At 36.4% G+C, this 27829-nt stretch overlaps 2 protein-coding genes and 1 pseudogene across 2 annotated transcripts; 1 reads left to right on the plus strand and 2 right to left on the minus strand.

The window, feature by feature from the left end:
- Positions 1-1310: 1310 nt before the first annotated feature.
- Positions 1311-3312, minus strand: LOC127648405 (rRNA methyltransferase 2, mitochondrial-like; annotated as a pseudogene).
- Positions 3313-3536: 224 nt separating this feature from the next.
- Positions 3537-6374, plus strand: LOC127648381 (oxidized purine nucleoside triphosphate hydrolase). The gene is made up of 4 exons (XM_052133040.1): positions 3537-3701; positions 4879-5034; positions 5453-5598; positions 5697-6374. The coding sequence occupies exons 2-4, from the start codon at positions 4883-4885 to the stop codon at positions 5867-5869; spliced, it is 471 nt and encodes a 156-aa protein (XP_051989000.1). The 5' UTR covers positions 3537-3701; positions 4879-4882; the 3' UTR covers positions 5870-6374.
- Positions 6375-6679: 305 nt separating this feature from the next.
- LOC127647919 (sorting nexin-8-like) lies at positions 6680-27553 on the minus strand. Its single transcript, XM_052132445.1, has 13 exons — positions 27416-27553; positions 24185-24312; positions 23853-23982; positions 22059-22249; positions 19780-19900; positions 19332-19468; positions 15339-15419; positions 14953-15113; positions 14175-14304; positions 14028-14096; positions 12391-12540; positions 9129-9278; positions 6680-8992 (listed from the first exon to the last, which is right to left on the minus strand). The coding sequence occupies exons 1-13, from the start codon at positions 27435-27437 to the stop codon at positions 8900-8902; spliced, it is 1563 nt and encodes a 520-aa protein (XP_051988405.1). The 5' UTR covers positions 27438-27553; the 3' UTR covers positions 6680-8899.
- Between the last annotated feature and the right edge of the window lie 276 nt (positions 27554-27829).

A 27829-nucleotide genomic window follows, 5' to 3' on the forward strand; every position in this document is an offset into this window, starting at 1 on the left:
ATTAAAATTAAACGTATTATTCAAAACTATACTTAAAACACATTCATTTCTTTCAGTATCATTTAACTCGACTTCCTTAAATGCTAATATGAATTTCATTTCTACATCCTGTTTGTCATCTCAAAGAAAGTAAAGGCATTCTTTATTCACTTCTGAATGCCACAAATCTAAAAAGTTTAAAAAGAAGTTCCAGTTGATATCATGAATCAACTATAAACTGAACTCGGTCACAATTTTAGACAGCACATTATTGTAGTGAACTCAAGGGCTTGAACTTGAGCTTGGAGAAGATTTGGCTAGTTCTGTTTCAGGAGGCCCTTTACTTTTAACTTGTGTTAAAAGCCATGAACCTTAAAGTAAGAGCAATTGAAGTAAAAAACATAAGAGTTAACTTTGGGGCCCAAAAAGGTATTATAAATGTAACATGATCACTCACATTTCCAAATCATTCAATGCTGGTGAAGTCACTAGATTCTACTATCACAGCTGTTAGCAAGCATATCGAACCCTTCTCGCAAATCAATTCCTTAATATGCTGTAATGAATTCTCAAGATTACCCCAGACATCAGAGTAGTGATCAAAAACCTGAACATTTAAGACTGACTGAAGTTAGCACAAATTTAACATTGCAGACACACTAGTCACTCAGATTAAAGAGTGAGGTTGCAAGAATTTCCATATTGTATGGTAACATGATGTAGCTCAGTCGAATATGAAAGCACCAGCGCTACTGGTAGAATTAATATAGGTGTGTTTGAGTCTTGGTTGAAGATTCCCTGAGCTCGAGATTAGAGCAATCCACAGTTAAAGCTGACATTCTTTTTGTAGTGCTTTCCAACTAAGCCTCCAACATATGGTTTGAGCTGCTTCAAAATGTTTATAGAAAGAAAGAAAAGCATGGCGCTACCAACGGCAAGGTCACAACTCACGAGTTTGATTCGCAGAGGACTCACAAGTTTATCAAATAAACCTCGAATGCACTGGAAATATAAAAGTGTCTGTCAAGTGCATGAATTAATGTCTTTATTGATAAAACTCATGAGGCAATTTTATCAATATTAAAATAGTCTGATCTAAACTTGAATCATTAACAAGCTTTTTATTAATACATGATCTCTAATCTCAAAGAAACCTTTATATTCCACATAAGCTTATTAGGTTTATACAAAATGAAATTTCTTCAAGTCACACAAGCTGGTTGTCATTGACTGTTGAAACAAAATGTCTGAGATAATTATAATGTGTCTGTCTAATATATGTGAGACTGCACTGCTTTAGGGATAAAGGATTCTTATGAGTCATACTATCTATAAGACACTTATCTGTCCTCTCTGCCTGCTCCTCTGCTTATAATGAGAGAATGATTGCATCTTTCTACATGACTGGAAAAACTGATTTTCAGTATTGCATCACACAAACAATTTAGCTTTCCGGTTAGGGAAACACAAAATTAATGTGTTGTCAAATAAGCAACACTTCAAGAGTTTGCTAAAATGCAAATGACAATACAGGATTTTTAACTCTTAAGCACCCAGCTCTAAATAGTTGTGGAGGGGTAGGAGTGTCCAAAATAGGCCCGCACCGTCTACTAAGACAGTTGTGGTATGTTCACATGATGTGCTGGGATTTATCTATTCTAATTCCTTCCTATTCTGTTTTCAAACAGACAACTCAAGAGCTCCACCCTCTGGCAAGCTGAATTTCTTTTAACACTCTGAGTTCACAAGGCAGCAGCACTGAAGATTTTTGTTAAAATTAAACTAAACCATCAAATAAATGTGTAAATAGTTCCCTGTTCCCCCCGTGCTTTTGGAAGACATATAACTAGGAGGAACCCAAAGCAAAAGCACACTATAAATATAGAATCACTTGACAAAAAAGCTATTTGGATGCACATTAACCATCTTTTTAAATAATATTTGGATAAAATGATAAAGTGAGAATATCCATCATATGCATTTCTGATTTCAGAGCCTCTAAACATAAGTTTGAGTCTGAGAGAATGAAACTTATCTTTGGGTCATGCTCAAAACCTGATTCTACTTATTCTGCTATTGCATTTATCTCAAAGATATAAAAGCATTGCATTTTCTAATGCAGTGAATCTGGTTAAAGACAGGGGTTTGTTTGTTTTTTCAACTGTGTATAGGAAACAAAACCATTTTAATAATGTATTGTTTTATATCTATTTGTTTCCAATTGCATGGATAAGACTTTATCTCATTTTGAACATCCTCATCAGGAAAAACATCTCAGCAGACTCCGTCCTACTTGCTTTTGGTTTTACAGTGCTTACATCTTGAAACAAAGAAGAAAGTTTCTGGTGGAGCTTATGTGCCAAAGCTCCATCCCATAATTTACAAACCAGATTGCCTCCAGGGCACAAAACTTCCTCAGCTAAGTCCAGCACTGAAAGACACATGGTTACCAGCTTTTCATGATCCAGTTCTCTGAGCCTGCTGGCATTGGGGTCCATGTCACTGAGGATGACATCTTCTTGGGATTCAGGTGAGTTGAAAGATCAGTGATGTCATGACTGGACATTAAGTGGGCTCCATCCAAATGGGCTAGGCCTAATAGGTCTACCCATATTACACTGTCTTCAGGAAGATCCACACCTGAAATAAATGATATGATGTTAAATTATTGCTTTAATGACAATAAAACATGGCACACACAGGAGGTTGCAATAGTTATTAAAGAATATTTTTCATTATATGAGGCTAATAATTAATGAGTAGGTGTGTACAAACCTTTGACTGATAATTTGCATTATAAGATTAGATATTATAGACCTATTATTATGTCATCTTTAGGTAAAATTAATATGTTATTAGATTCATAATTCAGAAACCTAATTACTTTCTCCAGTTGAATTGACTCTCCATGCACCAGGAGCAGCACCACAATCTATAACCCTGAAGCCAGGCTTGAGGATTCTGTGTTTATCATCTATCTCGATCAGTTTAAACGCATTTCTACAGCGGCAATTCTGCACATGAGCAGCTTTCACGAAAGGGTCATTGAGGTATTAGCCAGCGTTGATCTGCAGGACTTTTCCCTTCAATTCAGATGCGTCTTTTTTAGTGTGACTGCTGAGACGTGAACATACGACTTTGGTATACATTTCCGCATAATTTTCAACGAATAACCTTAAGTGGGAGATCAAACGTGGAACGTAATCATGCAAGTGCAGGACAGCAAGAAAACTCATGAACTAACTCCTTATGGCAAAGTTGCACGTATTTTGCGCAGTCCTTAGGAAAGCAAATTATTGTTGCAAATTATTTTATTATGAATTATTTATGAATAATTTCGTTTATTTACGGTCATTTTATTATTAAGGGTTGTGTACGTCCTTTCGATTTTAGAACGTTTACTGTTGCGCACGCGCTGTCAGAAGTCAAGTGGGCGGGGTTTATTTATTTTTGCAGATCTGTAAGTCATCTGTTGACAGTAGTTTGTAATGATTTGCATGTTTATGTCAATCACTATGATGAGTAACTTCGCTGTTGTCATGGGGAAACCTTCACGTGATCGTGTGACTGCGAGCAACACGCGGGAACAAAACTGTCTGATTCATTGCACTATAAATTATTGTCAAATATAAATCAGCGGGGTATTTTATTGATATTTATACGTGCAAATAATTCGATTAGGTCTGTTTACATTTTTGTCTGTACCAGTTCCTTTAAACAAAGTAAGTACATCATTTGAATACCAGTGTGTTCATATTATATATTAGCCTGAGGTTAAGTGCCGTTTTAAGAAACGTAACCGTTTTTAGTTTTGGGGTAAAGATAACAATACATAAATCTTACATATGATCCTACATCCATATTAAGTTTAAATGTAAGGCTTGTTGTAAAATTTAACAAAAAAAAGTGACTGGAATTTAGAGTTTAATGGGATAGCTCACCCAAAAATGAAAATTCTCTCATCTTTTACTTACCCTCATGCCATCCCAGATGTGTATGATACTGTCTTTCTTCTGCAGAAGATTTTTAGAAGAATATTTTAGCTCTGTAGGTTCATACAATACAAGTGAATGGTGACCAGATAATTGAATCTCCAAATATCACATACAAACCGCATAAAAGTAATCCATATGACTCCAGTGGTTAAATCAATATCTTCATAAGTGATATGATAGATGTGGGTGAGAAACAGATCAAAATGTAAGTGCATTTTTTATATAAATCTTCACTTCCACTTTTGTTTTTTAGCAGTTTGCATTATTTTACCATCTTCTATTCGGGGCTGTTTAAAGGTGGATATTTATAGTAAAAAAAGGAGTAAAATATGTATATGATTCACACCTATGCCCATCATATTGCTTCTGAAGGCATGTATTTAACCAATTGAGTTGTCTGTATTACTTTTATGCTGCATTTATATGATTTCTAGAGATTCAAAGGTCTGATCACCATTCACCTACAGAGCTGAAATATTAGTTTAAAAATCTTTGTTTTCTGCAGACAGAAAGTGGAATGGCATGAGGGTGAGTACATTTTTAGAGAATTTACAGTTTTTGGGTGAACTATTCCTTTAAGGGAACATTGAGAGAACCATTATGCACAACCTAACAAAAAAAAAAACTCTTGGCTAATCCCCCAAAAAAACACTATTCTGGGAACCAAAACTAACATTCCTATAATGTTTTGTGAAAAACTTTTATTTTGGTGTGCACTTAGAAAGCCACATTCTACTGTTTGAATTTATTATTAAACATCATATTTGTGACCATACATTTTTTTGAAGACAATAAAGAAACCGTAAATGTACACCGTTATGCAGGAATGCTTCGAGCTCAGGTTAGGCTTGATTCTTTCAACTGTATTTCAAAAGATTGTATTACTCCATCATGTACTGTATAGGAGGATGTTTACATCTAAGCTGCTGACCCTGGTGCTCGTAGTGCAGCCTGGACGGGTGTTACTTGGCATGAAGAAAAGAGGGTTTGGAGCTGGTAAATGGAATGGTTTTGGAGGTAAAGTCCAGACAGGAGAGACCATAGAGCAAGCTGCGAGACGGTTAGTTTTATCAAAAATGTTATCACAAATGTGTTATTTTGCAAGAATCCCAAAAATGAGAAAGAAAAACACTGTTAAAAACATCTGCTTTAGATCAATTGCTTGCAGTTGTAAAAGCTTGAAGATAAGCGTTCTTTGTCCCGTCAACAGCAGAGATGAATGGATACAGTTTTAGAATTTTTAATGGCTGTATCATATTGTTCTTTGTATATTGTTGTTCCCCAGTATTTATTTGCACCAATGAAACTACATGTCATCCAGAAGATCAAGTTTAAACAATTTAAACCTGTAATGCTGGGAAAGTTTTATGTTATTTACCTGTCTATTGAACTTCTTGATGGTGTCAGCATTGGCCATGTTCAATCTTTCCTGCTTTTATTGGTTTCCATCTGAAACAAAATTCAATTTTATTTGTCAGGGAACTTTTGGAGGAAAGTGGCCTCACCGTTGACACCCTCTACAAGATTGGAAATATCAAATTTGAGTTTATTGGGGAAACAGAGCTGCTGGATGTTCACATTTTCAGAGCTGACACATATAAAGGAGAACCAACAGAATCAGATGGTAAGGTTGCTTCGCTTTACTTTATGATCCAGTTTGTGAGATGCATACCATAACAAAAGGTCTACTAATGTGCCACTGAATCTATTTTTCTCTTTCAGAGATGAGACCACAGTGGTTTGACACAGATAAAATACCTTTCAGCCAGATGTGGGCAGATGATGTTCTGTGGTTCCCCCTGATTCTTCAGAAAAAGAAATTCTTAGGATATTTTAAATTCCAGGGTCATGATGTGATAGTGGAGCATAAATTGGAGGAGATGGAGGACCTATGATCGGATTTTCAAAATAAGTGGTATACATCACCACTGTTTCAGTGGAAATGATTTGACATGGGCTGGTTGTCACACTGCATGGGATATGAGCTGCATGAATATGCCATGGTATGTGAGATACTGTGAGATATCCACTGCTTTACCTTACAGGCACAAGTTTGTATTTTTTGCGTAAATCGCTATTTTATGAGAATAATGTTCCTTTACATGTTCTCCATTGTTTGGATGTGCCATTCATAATTTTGTTAAAATAATGGTGAAATCCTACTGATCACACATGATATAATCTCTTTGTTTGAGGGAATTATGTCTACATATTTGCATATATTGTCATATGTGATCAACAATATAAATACAATGTAGTGCACAAAATATGTATGTTGTTATTGGATTTTAGTTGCCTGCTTCATTTTTCATTCCTCATTCCTACAACAGTTTTAGCAACAGTATTGCACACTAAGAATATACCTTTTTAAAACAGTTTCCAACTTAAAAGTTTTTTAAATAAAACTAGATATGTAAAATTTGCAAAGACAAACTTTAATGATGCCTTGACATAGTCTGAAAGGTTTTAAGTTTAAACTAGTTTTAAAAGTTTCATGGTTATTTAGATATTAAAAAACGAGAGAGAGTGCAACTTAAAGGAGATTAAAGTCCTAGTGTGGGTTTGTTTACATTTGAATTTTTGACTGTTGGAGTTTCAATTCACGAACATTCCAATTGTCCATTTAAACATTCCATCAAGGAGTTTGTGTTAGAACTTTTGGTCTCGGGTTAAGAGATTTTGAATAATAAATTAAAAAAAAACTAAACAAATATGCTCTGAAGTTCTTCAAAAAAATAAATGAAAGTGCTCTTGAATGAGGAAATAATTATCCAAAAAGGAAAAACAAGGCACACTTCCAGATCAAAAATATAGTAAAAGCCTTTATTGTCAATGGCTATAACAATAGTTAAAAAAAACTTCCTTATTGCTAAATTGGACACACCTGCTCAGAAAAATCACTAACACACATCATTTAGTGTCAGAAATCTAATAGGTGGAGTATAATATATATAGGTACTTCTAGCACAGAGAGAGAAAACGCAGACACACACATATATGTATGTGTGTATGCATGCACATATACACAATACAAATTATATCCACAATTGGAAAAATACGTCAGCTGTTTAAAGGACTGAAGTCAATTTCTTAATTTAAACCTGGACAATCCATTGCCTTCATCTGATAAATTTAAAATGTTTCTCTTTGTAATAATATTTTGAAATGATCTCCACCTCTTGTTTTTTTTTCAACTGTTTCTGAAGCTTCCACTATAAAACTAAAAGTTTGTAGAATATCGACATCATTTTGGAAAATGAACATCAAAATACAATAGTTTCATTAAATAGACTTTGTATTTATACTTTTCAAATTACGCGATTAACAAATATATTTTGTGCATCCGTATATTCATAACGGGAAAAAACTGAATCTATAATATTAATAAAAAGTATTGTACAAATATAAATGACAATAAATACAACTGCTAGTACACAGGCAACCAAAAATTATGGAAATCTAAAATCCAACAAACTTGCATTAGCATGAATTACCAGCAGGTGGCAGATTTGAACCTGAATGTTGTAATGAATGATGTAATGGCAAGTAATCAAACATTACCACCATTCCAGTCATATTCCATCATGGGAATAGTAAAGTATCTTAACTGCTTTGATTAGAGTGAACATAAAATCATAGACAAATAAATCAGCCCTGCTATTATGTTTAATTCAAAGTTACCCGTTAGCAATAACACTTTTCATATTTTACAGAACTGTTAGAAATCTAGTTTGAAAGTGTTTTCACTGTAGTACTGTATATATTACTTAAAAATTGTGATACAATAAAATGTGTAAAAAAAAATAATTATGTTTTCTGCATGCACATTTTACATGATTAAAAAGAAGAAAAAATTACAAAAGATCATTTTAAACTGGCATAAATGGAATCTTATCTCTGCATATTTCATATTTATATCTTCTGAGCACAGGTAATATTTCATGTGTTATGGTGTCAATTCCTTCTCTTTCAGATTAGTTTGCATTTAAAAAAAGCAGCTTCAGATTTGCATACAGTACATAAACATATACAGTAAAACATTGTCAAAAAACACAGTGTTTGTCCATAATGCTTACATGTGGGGGTAACAATGGAACACTGATGGAATCAGATGGTAAATCAAAGACATATTGATATACATAATCAGCCACAACATTAAAATCACCTGCCTAATATTGTAAAGGTCCACCTTGTGCCAACCTGCATCTCAGATTAGCTTTCTGAGATGAATTTCTTCTCTCCACAATTGTACAGAGCAGTTATCTGAGTTACCGAAGACTTTGTCAGTTAGAACCAGTCCGGCCATTCTCTCAAGGCATTTCTGTCCACAGAACAGCTGCTCACTGGATGTTTTTTGTTTTTGGCACCTTTCAGAGTAAATTCTATAGAAATTCTGTGCGAAAATCCCAGGAGATCAGCAGTTACAGAAATACTCAAACCAGCCCATCTGGCACCAACAATCATCAAAATTTTATCTCAGTGATTTGGGCCATGGCGTGATTGTTGGTGCCAGACGGGCTGGTTTGATTATTTCTGTAACTGCTGAACCCCTGCAGATTTCACACACAACAGTCTCTAGAATTTACTCTGAATGGTGCTAAAAACAAAAGTGAGCGGCAGTTCTGTGGACAAAAATGGCTTGTTGATGTGAAAGGTCAACAGAGAATAGCCAGACTGGTTTGAATGACAAAGTCTACAGCCATGGTATTTCCAGGCTACTCCAAGGTACATGCTAATAATACATCTGTCAGTTTGCTTCAAATGATCTTCATATCTGCCACATAAATATTCAGCGAGAAGTAGTTTTCTCATACTTCATAAATGTAGTGCTTTAAAGATTTGTCTGTAGTTCCTTAAGAGGTCCTGCTATTCAAAGCAGGCTAGAGTTCATCTTCATTTAATTCTGCAGGCACTGAAGGGTTGGGCTATTTTGGGCTTAGAGGAGGAGACTGAAGTCCGTTACTATCCCTAAAAATAATTTTAAGCTTGGAATGAAGATCTTGCCACACCTCACCCATCTAGAGAAAAGTGACATCAACAAAGGTTAGGAGGTTTGTTTACGATCACAGAAAAATGGTTTTGTCACACTTAAAAGGATCTAACACCTAAACGCCACCTCAGTATTAACAGAAACTAGATACAAAATAAGCTTACTTCTTTATGTCCCTGCACTTGGGAGTCAACAAATACCCCCAGGATGTGAGAGGTGATGGGCAGGTATGTGAAGATTAACTGGCTCTCCTGGTGAAGGCAGAACAGGGAAAAGTAGTTGCGCAGCTCCATAGCTTGAATGGCATTCTCTTGCTGCGGTGAGACAAAGATCAGAATGTGGTTACAGTGTAGTCAAATTATTCCTCCCTGTTCTCTATCATCATCTTTGTAGTGAGCAACGACTGCTGCGTGTAGAGAGAGAGCTTGTAAAACTATGCTCTTGCTCACAATGAGCCACCCAGCAGTTAGTACCTCAGAGTGGATCATGGCACGCTTATTATGAAGGTCAAACGTTAATGTGTATTTACTGTTTTGGCAATGCTTCAAGATTTCAATCAAGAGTAGTTATTTTCCCCTCATTTATTCCAGCTGGCCACCTTTTACCATAAAGAAACTAGCAGCTGGTTTTGTCGATGTTTGGCCTTTAAAACAATTTCTCACTTTGTCAATTAACACATTTTTTTTTCTATAGTTGGGGTGAATAAAATGAAAAAGGGTGGCTAGGAATAAATAATGGCTTATCCAATATTCTCAGCCATGGTGTTGTAATTACATTATTGTCCATTAGAACAGGTGACTAAATATAGCATCTAAGTGCATTGTTTATACAACTTAGTCATTACAGACTGACACCATATCCTAATGCAGTATGAAGCATCACAATCAAAGCCACACTTATTTGCCACTCATTAATTTTCACATGCAAATGAGCTTTGTGGTAAACTCTTCATAGTTGCCAAAGGTTTGCTGCAGGTTCTCCACTATATACAGTAGTCCGGTGAAGAGCAGCGAACATCTGGCAAACATTTGTGGTGGATGACAAACTCATTTGAATGTGAAAATTATGAGTGGCACATTTGTGGCAAGTTTGTGGCAACTCTCGATTTTTTGTATTCAGAATATATCGAATGTTTAATATACTGTGGACCCAAAAAGTATTTGGACACTTAAGCCAAAAAGAAGTTTGTTGGGTTAACAATGAAATGTACTATTCAAATTTAAGAAGGTATTTGGTCACTTTCTGAAACATTAAATATTGGGAGCTCAATCATCTCCCTAGCTCAATATGTCGTGAATATGAACACAAATTTGGGCACTGGCAAAGGTGTTGATCCACTGAGCATTGGGGACACTTATGACTCAGTTACCTGCAACTTAAATAAAAGGTTGCACTTTTAAACACAGCTGGCATTAATCAGAAATGTTGCTGTATTAATGAAACTATTGTGCATTTTTATTGTAACGTACAGTGTTATTATTAAAGATAATTGGTTTAAATAAAGTAAAATTACAGAGTGTATTATTTATATTTTTCTAACAATGCTAATATTTAAAAGATTGATACCCTTTCATGAACATAAAAAACTCCTTATGAGATCAAGTGCAGGTTACCACTTTTAACAGTATGTTTTAAGTGTCCAAATACTTTTGGGGCCACTGTGCTGTTATGTGGAGCAGGATTTAGGACCAGAGGCGGCGGCAGCCGATTTTGCCAGGGCTTCAGCCCCGAATGTTTTGAGTGTAGCCCCGAATGTATTTTGAAAAGTTATTGCCTTATTTCATTGTGCTTTGGCTTTGCACATACTGCATACAGCCTGTAAAAATAGACATAGGCATAATCTAGCCTATAGAATAAGTTCCTTTGCTGTCGGTAGCCTATGGGCGACTCCGTTTCTTCCTCTCTGTTGAATATGCAGCAGGTAGGGGAGGAGCTGACATCAACTTACTTTACTTAGTGGCGAGTTAACAGCAGTTAGCAGGAAAGACAGCAAACATGAAGCAAATGAGGCTTCTAAAATTTCCGAAAGAAGTCAGTGGGTAAGAATTTGCATTTGTTTTTGTCCTTAAAGTCTAAAGATCATCATCTGGCTGGCTTTCACCCACAGTAGGCTAAACCTCAAGACGTCTGCTACTGACTGATATTACATGTTGTAACCTCTAGCCTCGTGGTTAGCGCATCTGCCTCTCACGCTGGAGACCGCGGTTCGAGTCCAGTTTTGGAGCATAATTTTCTTGTTTATCAGGTGTTATTTTCTCTAAGGATAACCAATAAGCATTAGCATGAAATGTATGTGTGACTTGTTTTGTGATATTAGTTTGTAGTAAATATACACTTTGAGGGTAGCAAAGATGTGCCAGAATCAGGCATGGAAACTGGTAACAATTAATCAGTCACATTACTTTAGAGAAAGTTAAAAGTGAAACATTTCTTATCCCAATGATCCTAATGAAAGGATTTTGACAGATGAACATGGAGAATTATATACAGTTCGATGCCATGGTGTGTCAATGAACTTAGACTTAAGTCATTCATGTATTGCTTTAATTTAGGATCTTATACATCATTTTGACTATTTATGTAAAAAAAAAAAAATTATTTATATAAAAAAATGTTTTGACTTCACTTTACTCACTATAATATAACTCTTTTGTGATGACTTTATTGTAATGTACATGAAAATTCAAGAATCATGATAGATCTTAGGGCAATCCCACTGATCTGCTCTTCCCAATACATTTTCTTCAATGGTATTGGTCTACACTTTGAAATATGTAGCACTTGATGAATTAGTTGTTTGAAGCTGATTTGCAATAAGTTATGTGCTGTATCTGTTCATCACAGATGATTCAGGGAGGAGAGAGGATGTTGAGGATAGAACTAGAGTGGAAGATTTAGGAACTGTAGAAACAGGCCCAGCAAGAGCAGAACTCAAAGAATACCCTCTCACCAGCTTTGGACTACAGAGAAGTGGTTGCTAGTGTGAAAATAAAATTGTCTGTGCTAAGCCCCGGATGTCCTTCAATGCTGGAAACGCCTCTGTTTAGGACCAATGAGATTTCACTGTAGACGGGGCAAAAAAAATTTTCATGCTGACGCTGGTTATGATGAATAATCCTAGCCAGCACATAGAAAATGTAGCTTTTATAACTTGTTGCTTTATTGCAGCATGCCTGGTGCTAGGACAGGACAGAAAGGAAACCGGCTACCTTTCCAATCCCTTATGCAGGTAGAAACTTTAGATCAGATAGCAATTCCACAGGGATGTTGAGGGTATCTTGCTCAAGGGCTTAGGTTTCAAGCCCTTATGCTCAATTTCTCCCACTAAATGAGTGGGATGAATCAAACCCCCTCAAGCGACAGGTTTCCACATTTCCCATTTGGTAATGCTACCTCAAAGACTTTTTGTAGTGTGTGGGGGCTGACCTGCACAATGCGGGACTCCAGATGTTCGACAGAAATCTGTTCTTTAGACTGGGCTGTGGCACTCATCATCTGTCTCTTCATCACGCTGTACTTCTGTAACGCACGCTGGTGCTCGTGCAAGACCCCCTTCTCATGTCGCTCACACAAGTCCTGTATGACACCACAAACAATCTTGTAAAACAAAAACTTGCAGTTTCAGAGCTATTGCTTAGTGGTTAGAGATTATGCACACTGAGATGAAGTGCTCATGCAGGGGATCCAAGATTGGATCTGGCTCGCAACATCAGAGACGAACCACTCTATTAATATTAATGGGACAAACTGGAATGCCAAACGTATGTAGAAAAGGAAGCCCTTTCTTCAGGTAAAAGAGCTAATTGTCTTTTAGATACAGACATCGCTTTTCAATCAACTTGAGAATGTGTATGTGCATTAGCTAGACAAGCCTTAATCTGAGGTAAAGTAGCAGAATTTATGATACCTGTGTTGTCAATCTCGACAAACCATTTTGGAGATTTCGGTCTTTCCCCATTCAATTTGACGAAAGCTGTACTTGCGTGCCACTTGTTTACATAGAAAATAGCTGCGCATCCTGCTCAAGAGCATTCCAAAGATTTACACTGAAAGGGACTTTGACAACATTTCCCAATCCTGTTTCTATTACATCCAATTTAAAGGAATAATTGACAGAAAATTACACAACACTACTTGCAAAAAGTAACATTAAAGTGATTCAAACTCTTTGTGTGCAATTAAGGTCATCATTTGCTGATTTGATGAAAATATTCTCCTCCAAATGTCAAATTCTTGTTTGCAGTATCATGACAAGTCATTACAACAGTACGAGATGGCAAAATCATAAGAAATCGTAGAAGTTGGCTTATACAATAGAGAAAATTAAAAGATCTAATGAACAGTTTAACCCTTAAACCAAACATAACCCCAACCACAAAGTGTAACCCCAAACCCTAAACCGTACCATGATTTTAATATGAAAAGACAAGTGAAGCGTATTACAACATTTGTTATTTGTATTGCTTAAGTTAATATGGAATGAGTAACCAAATTTGTTCACAGAGCTTTCCTATCTTAAAATAAAGTGTTGGATATCAATTTGAAATTCTGTTTGTAGACTGGGAATAAAAGTCGAATTCCTTTCTTATGCTCCAAGTCAGATGATATCATAAGATTTTGCAATCTCGTACAAATTATTACAAGTAGTAATAGTAATAATGTACAAAAAAGTCTATGTTGTACATTCTATCATGGCACACCAGGTTTGACATCAAACATCGAAGATTCTTGCATCTCATTACCAATTACAATGTGCCATTTTTAATGTGCGAAAGCACAAATTAAATTTGAGAGCAGTGACAGAAGGGAAAATAAAATCAGCAAATACAATCTTACATTTTGAGCTCAACACACAAAGCTATTTTATGGCTTCAGAAGACTTTTGCACCACTTTAAAGCTACTTTCACTTTCAATAGCCCAATTTTAATTTTTGGGTGAACTGTTCCTTGTAACTATTGTTGTATGCGTTTTGCCCATTTTCGGTTTTATTTCTTCTTCAAATGGACACTAAGGTAAAGAAAAAACCTTTCACAACTGTGGCTAAATTTCACAGTATACGCACCCGGTAAGACTGCAGGAAGTCCAAGAACAGGTTCAGTTTTTCCACCACATCATCTTCCTCTCTTCTGCCCTGTGTTAAATTAACAATTAAAATATCTCCGTAGCAGCACACAAGCAGTTCACGTGGTATGTGTGGATACCACAATACCTGTTGTGCAGCTTTTTCAGACAGAAGTGAGAACTCGACAGAGAGGCCTTTGACAGACTGTTTGAGAGCACTCCAGGGACTTTTGCAGGAGGTCAGGACAGGTACAGGTGACTCATCTGAACCCAAAGAACTGGAATGGGGAGAGACTGAGGTTGAAATATATGGCTGATCATAAACATCTGACAATCAATCCACTGCAATAGAAAAACTGTAATACTTTACAATAAGGTTCCGTTTGTTAACATTAGTTAACATGAACTAACAATGAACAATAATTTTAAAGCATTTATTAATCTTGGTTGTTGTTCATTTCGACATATATTGATACATTTATAAAATCAAAGGTTGTATTAGTTAACATGAGTTAAACGCTATGAATTAACAATGAACAATTGTATTTTTACTAACTAATGTTAACAAAGATTAATAGATGATGTAAAAAATATATTGTTCATTGTTTATGATACTTAATGCATTAACTAATGTTAACAAATGGAACCTTTTTTTTTAAATGTTATCAGATTTCCTCACAGAATTGATGTTACATGTATGACCTTTTTATTTCTAAGGGATAGTATACAGTCAGTCAATCACCATCATAACAAACAGTGAACTTTAGACTTCACAGTCACAATAGAAATTACCCTGAAGAGGATATTCTATGATGACTGTCATAAATGTGAAGGGATATGGATTTTCAATGGATGATCCTTAAATAATTACATTCACCAAGCAGTAATGAATGATTTTAGACACAGCACTCAGTATGGGCTAGTACCTGAGCTCCTTCCCAAACATCTGCAGATCTGTGCCGTTCTCCTTCAAGCGCTCTGCCATTCTCTCAGCTCTGTCCCGTAACTTCTGAAAACTGCTATGGATATTTCTGATCAGCTCCCTGCTGGAGGAAAATTGAACCTGGATATCAGCAGGGAGGTAATCCTGGGGAAATCACAACAAAAACAAGCAACCACAGTATTACATTACTACAGTACAGTGAAATATAGAATTTAAAAAACTAGGGGAAACTATGAGTGAACAAATCCAGTAATATACAATAAAACATTTCATAATGTGACATTATACAGTATGTGACATTATAACATACTGTATGATGATGGACATAAAACTTCCATGACATAAAAGAAATACAGATTTGATTCAAACCTTGGCCTGTGTTGCATATTTGCAAGTCATAAACTCATCACCCATTTTTTTGCAAGCATCTCGAATCTTAGTTTGGACATCCTGTGGAACATAAAAATGGAAACCATACAGCAGAGAATAAAGTAATAAAATCTTCTCAAGCAGCAAATGACATTTGTAATGAACTGTTTAATGCATTATTTCTTGCAGTATAACAAATTACATATGATCTCAAAAACATTTAAAGAGTAGTTCACCCAAAAATATTTACGCTGTATAATATAATGAGAATTTACTCTCCCTCAAGCCATCCCAGATGTGTATGACTTCCTTTCTTCTGCAGAACACATATTAAGATCTTTAGAAGAATACCTCTGCTCCGTAGGTCCAACAACACAAGTGAAGTGACCAAACCTTTGAAGCTCCAAAAAGCACATACTAAAGGCAGCATAAATGTCATGCATACGACTCTTAATCCAAGTGTCTGTTCCAAAACCTAGTGAGCTGCCTTGCTGTCTCCTGCCTACATAGGCAGCTGTCTTCTGTGGAAGCACCCTAACAGAAATGGAGCCTCATAAATGAGCGATTTGGAACGCTCTACATAGACGGCAGCTCCATGCATCTTTCAAATAGTGCTCCTCAAATGCAACACACGAAACACTTGACTCCCAACTGATTTCAATACAGGTGACGCGAGAGGAACGACAAAACTCTAATGAGCATAAATACACATAGCACACGTGTTTTGGGTAAATTAGACAGTTTTCTATGATATTAAACTATTTTGTAAGATATTTTTCAGCATTGAATTTATTACAAGTATAATTACATTGAAAATGTATCTCACTTCGTCCACCATCTTTGATTTATTTTTCCAATGAGCTCATCAAGGTGCATTCTGGGAATGCCTATCCGGGGAAGGATACATATGATGATACCTTAGAAGTTGGGCAAAATTAGCTATATTAAAAGGCAGCATAATTAAGATACCGACCTTTTGGAGCAATCTTTGCATTGAGAACATGCCTAAAATGCCTGAAAGGTGCCATTTTTTACTACTAAAAAAATGAATTGAAATTCTGAAACATATGTATTTAATCATGACCACTCACATGAGATGAAGACTCATGTAACCTTATAAAAGCTGTTTTATTCTACATGGGGCAGGGGTGCCTTCATAGTGGCTGCCATTTTAGAATCACATGACCAGCTGAATATTACTTGCTTAATCTCAGTAACCATCTTGTAATTGGACTTGTAATTAACTTTCACTCCTGGATTAAATTAATCACGATTGACTGTGAATAGTGAATTTCTACAGTGGCATATGTAATATTGATGGGTCGCATATCAGAAGAGCCAAATCTATTTATAAAAATATTTAAAAAATTAAGATATGACTAATCAAAAGATTTAAATGAATAGAATTAACTAATACAAAGAATGAAAAAAGAAATAATAATATGGGCCTAAATGCTCAAGCGCACTGCTCAAACTAACAGCCTCACCTGTTGTTCCTATCAATCAGAAACGCGGTGTCAACTAGGGATGTCAATGATTAACAGTTAATCGGTTAATTGCCGTTAATCATTTAACCGATTAAAATGTATTAACCGACAATGTGTGTTATATGTACCATTTCTCCGGAGCACACATAGCCTACGTTAACTTTTATACCACACAAGGGCATACTTCACATTTGCAGTTGAGAAAAACTACTGCCGCGCAATAAAGAAGCGGTCAGTAAATGATGAGGCAAGATGAAGAGGGCAAAACGTAGTCCAGCGTGGGAGCATTACACTGTAAAAGAGGACAATGCTCAATGTAAATATTGCAACATCATCTTAAAATACAGCTCCAGCACAAAGTCATTGTTGTACCTCATGAAAAGTCAGCACCCGACAGTTGCAGTGGAAGTCAAAAGTGTAAAACTGTCCTCCTAACAAACTATCACGTCGATGTTAGCTAGAAGAGGCTGTAGTGATGTGCATGCAGAGGCAATAACTCAGAGGCTATGCTTTATGGTGGAAAAGGACATGATGACTATAAGCATGGTGGACGGTGAGGGATTTGAACTACATGGAACCAGGCTATCACATTCTCCGAGGCTGGCCAAGTTGGCCAGGCAATATTTGTGCATCCCAGGGACATCGGTGCCATCAGAGAGGGTGTTTTCTGCAGCTGGACTCACCCCTGAACACGTAGATAAGCACATTTTTCTAAATTTCTAATAACAGTAGGCCTTGGTCTTAAATATGTTGTGTTGAGTTTAAGAGTATTTTACCGTGCTCACAACTCACTCCTGCCCGTGTAGATATGTTCATTTTCTTAAGTACAAACCAGCAGGATTTCAGTTTATTGTGGAGAGGTCTTTTTTATTTTCATTTTATACAGCACTTTATGTTTATTTAAAAAATGGGTTTGGTTTGGTCTGCCTTTGCTAGTCTAGAAATGGCAGAAGTTGTGCCCCATTTGACATAGTTTTTTTGGCGGAGCCATTTGTTCAATTAGGACTGGCATAAATAAGCAGCGTTTCGAGCGAGAGCCTTACTGTTTTATACTTTTTTTGTTTAAATAGTTTGTGCTTCGTATTGTTTCACATAACTAATGTGTTACTATTGTTGTTTAAATAAATAATTAGAAAGGATGTGAGTTTTGTATCTTATTAATTATTAATGATTAACTGATTCTTGACTGTTAACATGTTCAACTATCAGTTAAGGAAAATGCACAAAATCTGCAACCCTAGTGTCAACCAATGAACCAAAGATGCGTGAAGGAGGGTGGAGCCAACTCACTCACAGGCACATGGCTGTGTTTCGTTTGGAAGGATGCGTCCCCTGGAGGTCGCATTTGTCGGCCGCATAAGTCATCGAAGCTGTCTCGTTTAATTTTTTTTATTTATTTTATATTGGTAATCCAAAAAAGGTAAAAAAAAAAAAAAAGTATGTATGTAAGTACACACACATAAAATGCATTGACAATAGATAAAGAAAATAATGAAATGAGATGACATATGCATCCTTCCAAACAAGACACAGCCACACACTTAGCAGCCGAGGAGAGAGAGGAAGGATAACTGTGAAAACAACAGCTGGAAAGTGGAAAATTAGTCAGAGCATTTGGATGCATTTTAATAATGTAGATAATGTTGGAGCACAGTGTAGAATTTGCTGAAAACAAAATCTCATATGAAGCCAGTTCTACACAACCTCCAACTGCGAACTGTGCACCCTAATAATTTAATTACAATTGTTTTGACACCAATAATAGTCAAACTATCGCAAACTGTTTGACTTGAAAAAATACAAAACATATATTCTATATATTCATATATCATATAGATCTAACCAGTTTTGGGTGAGAACAGACCAAAATGTTACTCCTTTTTCCACAGTAAATCTTGAAATCAGCCTTCACCAATGTAATCATGATTTTAAGCTTGATTACACTTCTTAGAGCCATCTAGCCTCTGTGCATGCATCAAGCACTAGGAAGAGTAATCAAGCTTGAAATTATGATTGTGCCCAGAGACTGCAATGGTAAGATATACGGTGAAAAAGGAGTTATATTTTGGGAAGAAGGAAGGCTGGAAGGGCAACACCTCCCCTCCAGGAAGGGAGGGGAGTACATCAAGCCAGAGGTTCCCCGGCCTGAATCGGGTGGTGGAGGAGTGTGACAAGGAGGAGGGCGTGGCCGGGCCATGAGGACACACGCCCGGCGATAAATCATCCTAATCAGCTGGGAGGGGGATAAGGATGAGCCGGAGACGCCAGAAAGAGATAGAGATCGACAAAGTTGTGTGTGTGCATCTTTGTTTGATTTGCATTTTATGTTATGTTTGAGTTCAGATTGTTATAAAATATTTACATTGACTGTTCAGCTGTTTCCCGCCTCCTTGCCCATCTTAAGAACCTCAGTACAATGGGATATCAAGAGGGTGAGTAAATGATGAGATATTATTTATATAAATTAAAATGGTGTTGAGAAGGTAGTAGAATTGAAGATCTATACCGAGCCGTTGAAAGTGAGGAATGTCTTCACCATCTCATCCTCGGAAAAGAAAGGGTGTCTTGCCACAAGATTCAGGAACCTGCCCAGAGCACGTCGCCGCCCTTCAATGAACTCTCGTTCTGACATGGAAGTCAGGACTGCAGCAGAAAAGATTAATCTTCTCACAAAAGAACATAATATACTCCTTCCATTAATAAAACACGGCAGGAACATTTTGGTACTCAGTTACTAGGGAAGTGCAACTTGCTGAGATCAGCGAAAAACAATTTGTTTGTTTTTTTTCTTTTTAACCTTGGCCGCACTGCAATTGTTTGTCTGGTCCGTTTCCAGAAAACATTGAATGTTGCACCACGGTCTATGTGGAACTAACACTATAATCTAAAGGTTTGATTACAAGCCTTTAATTCAAAGCCAGAGAGATTTTACGGTGTATAAAACAATGTCCTACCTCCTTTCAGCACTCTTTTGGGAGGCAGAGCAGGCACAACTCTGTAAGCGTATCTCTGGAGTAGGAGCTCATGGAAGACGTCAAAATCACTGTATCGTCGATAGACTGATACTTTAAAACGCTGGAAAAAGTAACATAGCACATGAACAATTAGTCATGCATTTGAATCTATCAATGGTAACTGTTTTAATGAGACAGCATGCTGAAAGATGACTTTGTTGTTTTATGGAACATGTTTAAGATTATGCTATATGCACGCTGAATGCCTTTTTGATACTGTTTACACCTGGTCATTTTCTTCATCTCAAAAACATCTCCAAGCCACTTGTGTTTGAGGAGAAAATCTAACTAGAAAGCATTACTAGTGGTTGTCTATTTTGTATTTTTCTAATTCAATAACATTTTTCCCCCAAAAATATATTATCAACCTATAGCAATTTGAATAAAAGCATTTGTTCCATTATTGCTTTAATGACAGCATGCACTTTAGCTGGCATGAATTCCACAAGTTTGTACAAAATCTGCAACATGAAATTCCTTTTTTTTTTTTTTTTACAAAGGGGTTAAAGGGATAGTTCACCCAAAAATAACGATCTCTCATCATTTACTCACCCTCCTGGCATCCCAGATGTGTATAGCGTTCTTTCTTTTGCAGAACACAAATTAAGATTTTTAGAAGAATATTTCAGCTCTGTAGGTCCATACAATGCAAGTGAATGGGTGCCACATTTTGAAACTCCAAAATCCACATATAGGGAGCATAAATGTAATCAATATGACTCCAGTGTTTAAATGATTGTCTTCAGAAGTGATATGACAGGTGTGGATGAGAAACAGTTCAATGTCATTTTTTTTTATCAAAGATTCTCCTCCCTGCCCAGTAGAGGGCGATATGCACGAAGAATGTGAATCACCATAAACACAAGAAGAATGAGAAAGTAAAAGTAAAGTGGAGATTGACTGAGCAGGGAGGAGAATTTATAGTAAAAAGAAGACTCGTCTGGAGTACTTTTAATTTGCTCTTATGTGGATTTCAGAGCTTCGTAATTTTGGCACCCATTCACTTGTATAGACCTACAGAACTGAGAAATCCTTCTAAAAATCTTTGTTTGTGAGCAAACAAAGAAAGTCAAACACATCTGGGGTAGCATGAGGGTGAGTAGATGGCATGAGGGTGAGTAAATGATGAGGGAATTTTCATTTTTGGGTGAACTAACCCTTTCACATGGTCACATGGTCAACATAAATTAGCAAATTTGATTAACAGTATTGGGTGTAATCTGATTACGAAGTAATGTGTTACTGTGCTGTAATTACTTTAAGTAAAAGTAGTGTGACACCTAACATTTTCAATTCTTGTAATCAGATTACAATTACTGACTTTCAATTAAGGGCATTACTTGGGTTACACTTAATGTATTTCTTAAATAATATTGTTTATGTATAATACACTTAAAATATGAATTCAAATGTTTGTGTTTCTCTAACAGCTGAAGGGTGTGCAACAACGGACAAGGAGGAAATATACTGTAGACATTATTTTGAATTTGCTGAGCAGGAAAAAAAACATTAACATAAACATTAAAGTAAAGAAATTCAAAAGTGATTACATTTACTTTTTATATTTACATAACAAATTGTAATATGATTACAATTAACGTAATCGCAATTTAACAAATCCCAATATTGATGGGCTTTTCCAATTTTTTCAATCAAATGGCTGTTTTCTTTTAAAGCTATACCTAGCTGAGAGTTTAAAATGCTTGTTTTTCCACAATGATCACATGTTGAATGGCTGAATAAATGTTGCATTTATATACTGTAGTGCTTTTCTGACACTACACTCAAAGCACTTTACACATATTACAGGGGACTCTCCGCAACCATCACCAGTCTGCAGCATCCACATGGATGATGCGACGGCAGCCATAGTGTGCCAGTACGAGAGTGGACTGATACTGCCAATTTATTGATGATGATTATAATTAGGCCATGATGGATAAGGGCCAATGGGGGAAATTTGGCCAGGACACCGAGTTAACACTCCTGGGATTTTTAATGGCCTCTGAGACTCAGGACCTCGGTTTAACATGTAATCTGAATGACAGTGCCTTTTTACAGTATAGATTCTACGTCATTATACTGGGGCATTAGGACCCAGACAGACTGCAGTGTGAGCACCTCCTGCTGGCCTCACTAGACCATAGTACACAGTAACATGAGCACAGAGTCATTCAATATTTTCTGAGATGCATATGGATATTCTGTATGTCTCTCACCTCACTGGTGACTTGATATTCCACATGTTTGAGAAACAAACCCTTTTTCTCAGGGATGAGTTCAACCTTGATAGTGTCCTTACTCAACAGCTCTGCCAGAGTCAAAGACAACATTAGAGGATTCTCTTGAACCAACTGCAACTTCAGACTCTGCAGCTCCTTCGGATCTCCCAGCTGAGGCTTCGGGAGCTCTTTAAAAATGAGAAACACAACAGCGAATGTATTAAGAGAGGTGTAACAGCAAGTTGTGTAACTAACTAAATTTAGCACATTACACGTCACAGATCAGTGCTTAATTACATTAAAGAAAAATGACAATAATTTTTTCCTGGCTCTGTTGCTTGACAGTCTTGTGACAGCACATACTGTAAATAACAACTGTTAACAGCACAATGGAAAGGTCATCAACTGATGTGATGAGGAATGAGTGAAGAACAATGTAATGCTATGTTGAGCACACAATGTTTATCAGGCTGGTCAAGATTTCTGTGGTTTGTGTGAAATGAAAATCTCGAAAGCGGCAAAAAAAATAACATGACTCTGCAAAACATTTTTAAAAGCGGTCTCAGCAGAGTCAAACCAGGGTCTGTCCTTTTGTTTGGTGGAATGCAAAGAAATGTTTCTTGCCAATTCCACAGAGAGATATGCAGTTGCCGTTGCAAATGGCATGTGATGGATGGGAAACTTGTTCATATTTGGAGGAGAAATCAGAAAACATCAATAAAAGTGCACATTTAACTGTCATTCTGGTAACACCTGAATCAACACAAGAGGCCTAGAATAATTAGCACTGAATAAAATCGTTAACCCTTTGTTGGTCTAAAATGAGCCATATGTTATAAAGAAACACTAAAATAACCACATTTCAAAATAAAGGAACAGTTCACCCAAAATTTAAAATTCTGTCATAATTTACTGCAAACCTGTTGTTCCAAACCTGTATGACTTACTTTCTTCAGAGGAACACAAAAGATGTTAGCAGAATGTTAAGGACAGACAACCACAGTCACCCCTTCACTTTCATTACATAGAAAAATAAACCTTTACAAAAACATTCTTCAAAATGTATCCTATTGAGTACCGCAGAAGAACGAAAGAAACTCATAAAGTTTGGAACCAAATGAAGATAAGTAATTGTGAACTAAGCCTTTAACTACACTCAGTATTTTTACTCATTAAAAACATTTTGAAACATATGCATAAAATCATGACCACTCACATGAAATTAAGACTAAAGTTATATCAGTAACCTTATTAAAGCTTTTTAAATGTAAATAGAGAGGGTTCCCCTAATGTGGGCTGCCATGTAAGGATCACATGACCAGCTGAATATACTACTCGCTTATATTCTGTAACTACCCTGTTATTGGAGACTGTCACTCGTGGATTAGATCATAGCTTACTGTGAATAATGCATTTCTACAATGTTATCTGTATCTGAAAACTTTTTTTTTTTAAGTTGTAAACTTTCTGAATATAAATTCAGGTTCCGTCAGAGATGATTGTTGTTAATCATACAGGCAGGCACAGTAAGAACATGTTCAAAGGAGTGTTAAAACTCCCATAATGCATATTAAGCTTTGTTCTAGTACACATCCCTCAAACAAATGGTGCCGCTGAATTGCGCCCTGCATGCAAATCAGTTTGGGACTTCATGTAAGAGGCAATATAGTACCACATGACACAATATACAGAGGACAATTTTTACGGAGAGTAACTGGGTTACTGACTTTAAGATGACATCTCATTAGGCTACACATTTACTGAAGTCAGCTGAGGAATAAATCCACTTACCTTGAATTAAATTCTCCAACAGTTTGGGACTTGGCGGCTTTCCTTGCTGGGCAAGGGCAATGAGAGCCAAGCCTTTATACAGTGATACTTTGCTTAGGAACCCATCACCACTTTTTACATGTTCAGTTACCTAGAATAAGAATGAGATCTATGCCATTCTGTGCAGCAAAAGTCATGGTTGCACAAGAGAAACCAACAAAAATTTAAAAGATTTAATTGATCCTGGAGCTTTATATGAGTTGAGTCACTAAATAGAGCATGTAGTATATACTTTAACTGCAATGTCAGCTGTAATCTTCCAAACCACACAAATATCAGGTTCAGAAGCCCACCTGGTTCTGAACTGTGACGGAGAGAGCAGTTCTGCTGAGAAGTCTCTGGAATACATTGATATGCACTCGTTCATCATTTCTGCTGCAGATGGCTTGATGTACTTCTCTGTAGTACGATGGGACTGATCCTAAAGTTGAAAGACCATCAGAGCTTGAGTTGTCTGTGTTGCTCAAACACACAGATTGACATGACTGATAAGGATTTTGACTGGTACTACCATAACCAGAGCAAATGTAATTAAAGGATTTGCCAAGTAATGTCATTATGAAAGCAATTTTCTGTCAGAAGTCTTTTATTTTAACTTGAAAGATTTTCAGTTTCAATTAGCAGGACTAGACTTCCTTATGACTTGTTTTCAAAGACAAATTGACAGTGTCTAAGAGGCGGTTCACAACGAATGTGTTTTTGTGTCCATCTGTGCTGTTCTTCAATTGTAAACCACTGCATAGCATCTTGCTGTCTTTCAGAGTCTCACACTATAGCGTCACATTTTTTAGACGCAGTGCAAGGTTCTATGTTCTTGACACTGTGCCTAACATTTTTTAACGCAATGATGGGAACATTGGGACAGTATGAATAATGCTAATAAAAACAAAAAGTAGTGATTTGCAAGTTATATTCACCCTTTGCTAAATTGAAAACATTACAACTACACATCATATGATGTTTTACCTTGTGAATTAAATCGTTTTTTATGTACAGTCATTTAAATACAGATGATTGCAACACGCTCCAAAAAGTTGAAACAGGGGCAATGTAAGACTAATAACAATTTGACGATTTAAAATAACAAGGGAATGTGAAACAGGAGATGGCAATCGTGTCGTCAGTATATAAGGAGCCTCCAAAAACAGCCTAGTCCTTCAAGAGCAATGATCATTCGAGACTTGCCAATTTGCCAACAGATGCTTCAGCAATAATCAAGCACTTTGAGAACAATGTTCCCCAAAGACTAATTAGAGGGATTTTATGCATTTCATCCTCTACATTGCACAATATAAGATTCAAGGAATCTAGTCAAATCTCGGTGCGTAAAGGTCCACATGAAAACTACTTCTGAATGCGCGTGATCTCTGATCCCTCAGACTTCATTGTCTTAAAAAAACATCTTTCATCTGTAATGGATATCATGAACAAGGGCTTGGGATTACTTTAGTAAACCATTGGTAGTCAACACCACTCGTCGCTGCATCCACAGATGCAAGTTAAGACTTTAACAGGCAAAGCAGAAGCCATACATCAACACTGTCCAGAAGCGCTGCCGACTTCTCTGGACTCTGTCTCATCTTAGATGGAAAGTAGAACTGTGTCCACATTTCAAATTGTTTTTGAAAAACACAGCCATTGTGTTCTCTGGGCCATTGAGGAAAAGGACCATCAAAACTGTTATCAGCGTTAGGTCCAAAATCCAGTGTCTGTATGGGCCAGAAGTGTGTCAGTGCCCATGGCATGGGTAACTCGTATATCTGTGAGGGCATCATTAATGCAGACAGATATGTACAAATGGCAGCAAATACTGCCATCCAGCACTGTCTTTTCCAGGGACGTCCTGGCATTTTCAGCAGGACAACTTCAAACCATATACTGGCTGAATAAGCAGAGAGTGCGGGTGCTAGACTGGCCTTCCTGCAGTCCTGACCTGTCTCCAATTGAGGATGTGTGGCGCATTATGAAGCACACAATCCGGCAACGAAGACCCCGTACAACTGTGCAGCTGAAGAACCTGCATAATTGATAATTGGGGGAAAATACCACCTTTTAAACTTAAACTTCTCTCTTCTAAGTGTTATTAGAAGAAATTATGTTTCACAGTGGTAAACACTCGACTGTCACAACTTTTTGGAGTGTGTTGCAATCATCTGTCTTGAAATTACTGTACATAAAAAAAAAACTAAAAAACAATGAAATTCACAAGGTAAAACATCATATAATGTGTAGTTGTAGTGCTTTCAATATTGGAAAGGGTGAATATAACTTGCAAATCACTCCTTTTTGTTTTCATTAGCATTTTTCATTCGGTCCCAACTTTTTGGGGAATTGGGATTGTAGTATTATCATAGTAGGCTTCATTGCGGCAAATTTGTCTCGCAAAACACTAAACAGCAACAAAAGCTACCACTGCACTTTCCTTAACATCTGTTTGTCACCATGCATGGCAAAATATTCCTGATGCATTAGATCATTGCATGCTATGTCTAAAGTTTGATTTTGAGGTAATTTTATGTAACATTTAATATTTAAAATGCAGCAAATTTATGCGTAGCTAAAGAGAATCCAAGAAACGATCACATTTATTTTGAGACAAAATATTTATTTGCCATTTTCAGATATGTTCAAGGTGATTAAATAATAATAATAATAATAACAATAATAAACTTTTCAATAAATAAAAATAATACATATATATATATATATATATATATATATATATATATATATATATATATATATAAAAATGTTTAATCTTGATACACTTTGTGACCAGAAAACACACACACACCCACACATTCTCCTTATGGTGTTTCTTGATCCGCGTTGTACCCTACATGTCCAAAAAATTCGTAATACCAAGATATTTTTTGTAAGTCAAACCCTGAACAACATTGTGAGATGGACATGGATATGGTTACGCAATGTATTTCGTGGCATTCCAATTCGTAAGAATCGCATATGGACAAAATGTAACTTTTCTTCAAGCAAAAAGATTTAATTGGTTTAAAGCAGATCCTCTTCGGCAGTCTCTACTGAAACAGTGGCAATAATAGTCAGGGATGTATATCAATGCTTGTATAATCAGTGGGACTAAAAAACAATTCTGCTGTGCCAGCGCAATTCTTGTACAAAAATACAAAGTTAATTTGTAAATAATTAAACTCCATCTAACGTTTCCCATTTCCTTGAGTCGTTAATCGTGACAAATGAAATTGTCCTGCAATGCCTCTCAGCAGGTGAAACCAGTGAAACAACAAATAAAAAGGACAAAGTAAATAAAACGGAACAAGCAAATATATTTGCATAACTCATGCGCGTTTTCATTTTAAAGAGACGAAAGTCGCTTACCCTAATCAAAGACGCGTCATTTCTAAAAAAGTGTCCGCGAAATGTAATCAATCCTAAAAATAATAATAATCGCAGACCACTGCTAGTGCAAAAACAACAACAACAAAACACGTACACCAAAAGCGCATCAAAAACGCCAATAATTAGCTGAAGTAACTTCTTTTGCTTACCTTCATTGATGTCCCCTTCCATAGCTCAGACTGTCATGTGAGTGCGATGGCACCTCCATGTGACTTCCTACAGAAGAAGAAGAAGAAGAAGAAAAAAAAGGAATTTCCTTTTTCAAGTTGTAGTGATGTGGAAACACATGGTACACTATGTGACAGAGAGTGTGGGTGGAGTTTCAGGTTTAACATGCCCCCACACAAACAGTGTTGCGTTTAAATGATCAATTATTATTTTTATTTTATTTTTGTATTTTTTTCTCATAGGAAAATAGTGATTAATGACATTCTACTATGTTGGATTTTTTAAAAAATAAGTTATGTCTATTTGTTAATGGGGGATCTGTGGACACAGTAAAGTATACTATGTTGGATTTTTTTAAAAAATAAGTTATGTCTATTTGTTAATGGGGGATCTGT

The sequence above is a fragment of the Xyrauchen texanus genome, chromosome 8 (assembly GCF_025860055.1).
Source record: "Xyrauchen texanus isolate HMW12.3.18 chromosome 8, RBS_HiC_50CHRs, whole genome shotgun sequence".
NCBI classification, from domain to species: Eukaryota; Metazoa; Chordata; class Actinopteri; order Cypriniformes; family Catostomidae; genus Xyrauchen; species Xyrauchen texanus.

Bases quoted from the DNA above. Each gene is read 5' to 3' on its own strand.
- LOC127648381 (XM_052133040.1), top strand. From the start codon at position 4,883: ATGTTTACATCTAAGCTGCTGACCCTGGTGCTCGTAGTGCAGCCTGGA. The intron at 5,035-5,452 runs GTTAGTTTTATC...TTTATTTGTCAG, and splicing joins ATAGAGCAAGCTGCGAGACG to GGAACTTTTGGAGGAAAGTG. The intron at 5,599-5,696 runs GTAAGGTTGCTT...TTTCTCTTTCAG, and splicing joins AGAACCAACAGAATCAGATG to AGATGAGACCACAGTGGTTT.
- LOC127647919 (XM_052132445.1), bottom strand. From the start codon at position 27,437: ATGGAAGGGGACATCAATGAAG. The intron at 22,250-23,852 runs GTAAGTGGATTT...TCATTTTTAAAG, and splicing joins GTTGGAGAATTTAATTCAAG to AGCTCCCGAAGCCTCAGCTG. The intron at 12,541-14,027 runs GTGCGTATACTG...GGTGTCATACAG, and splicing joins ACTTCCTGCAGTCTTACCGG to GACTTGTGTGAGCGACATGA.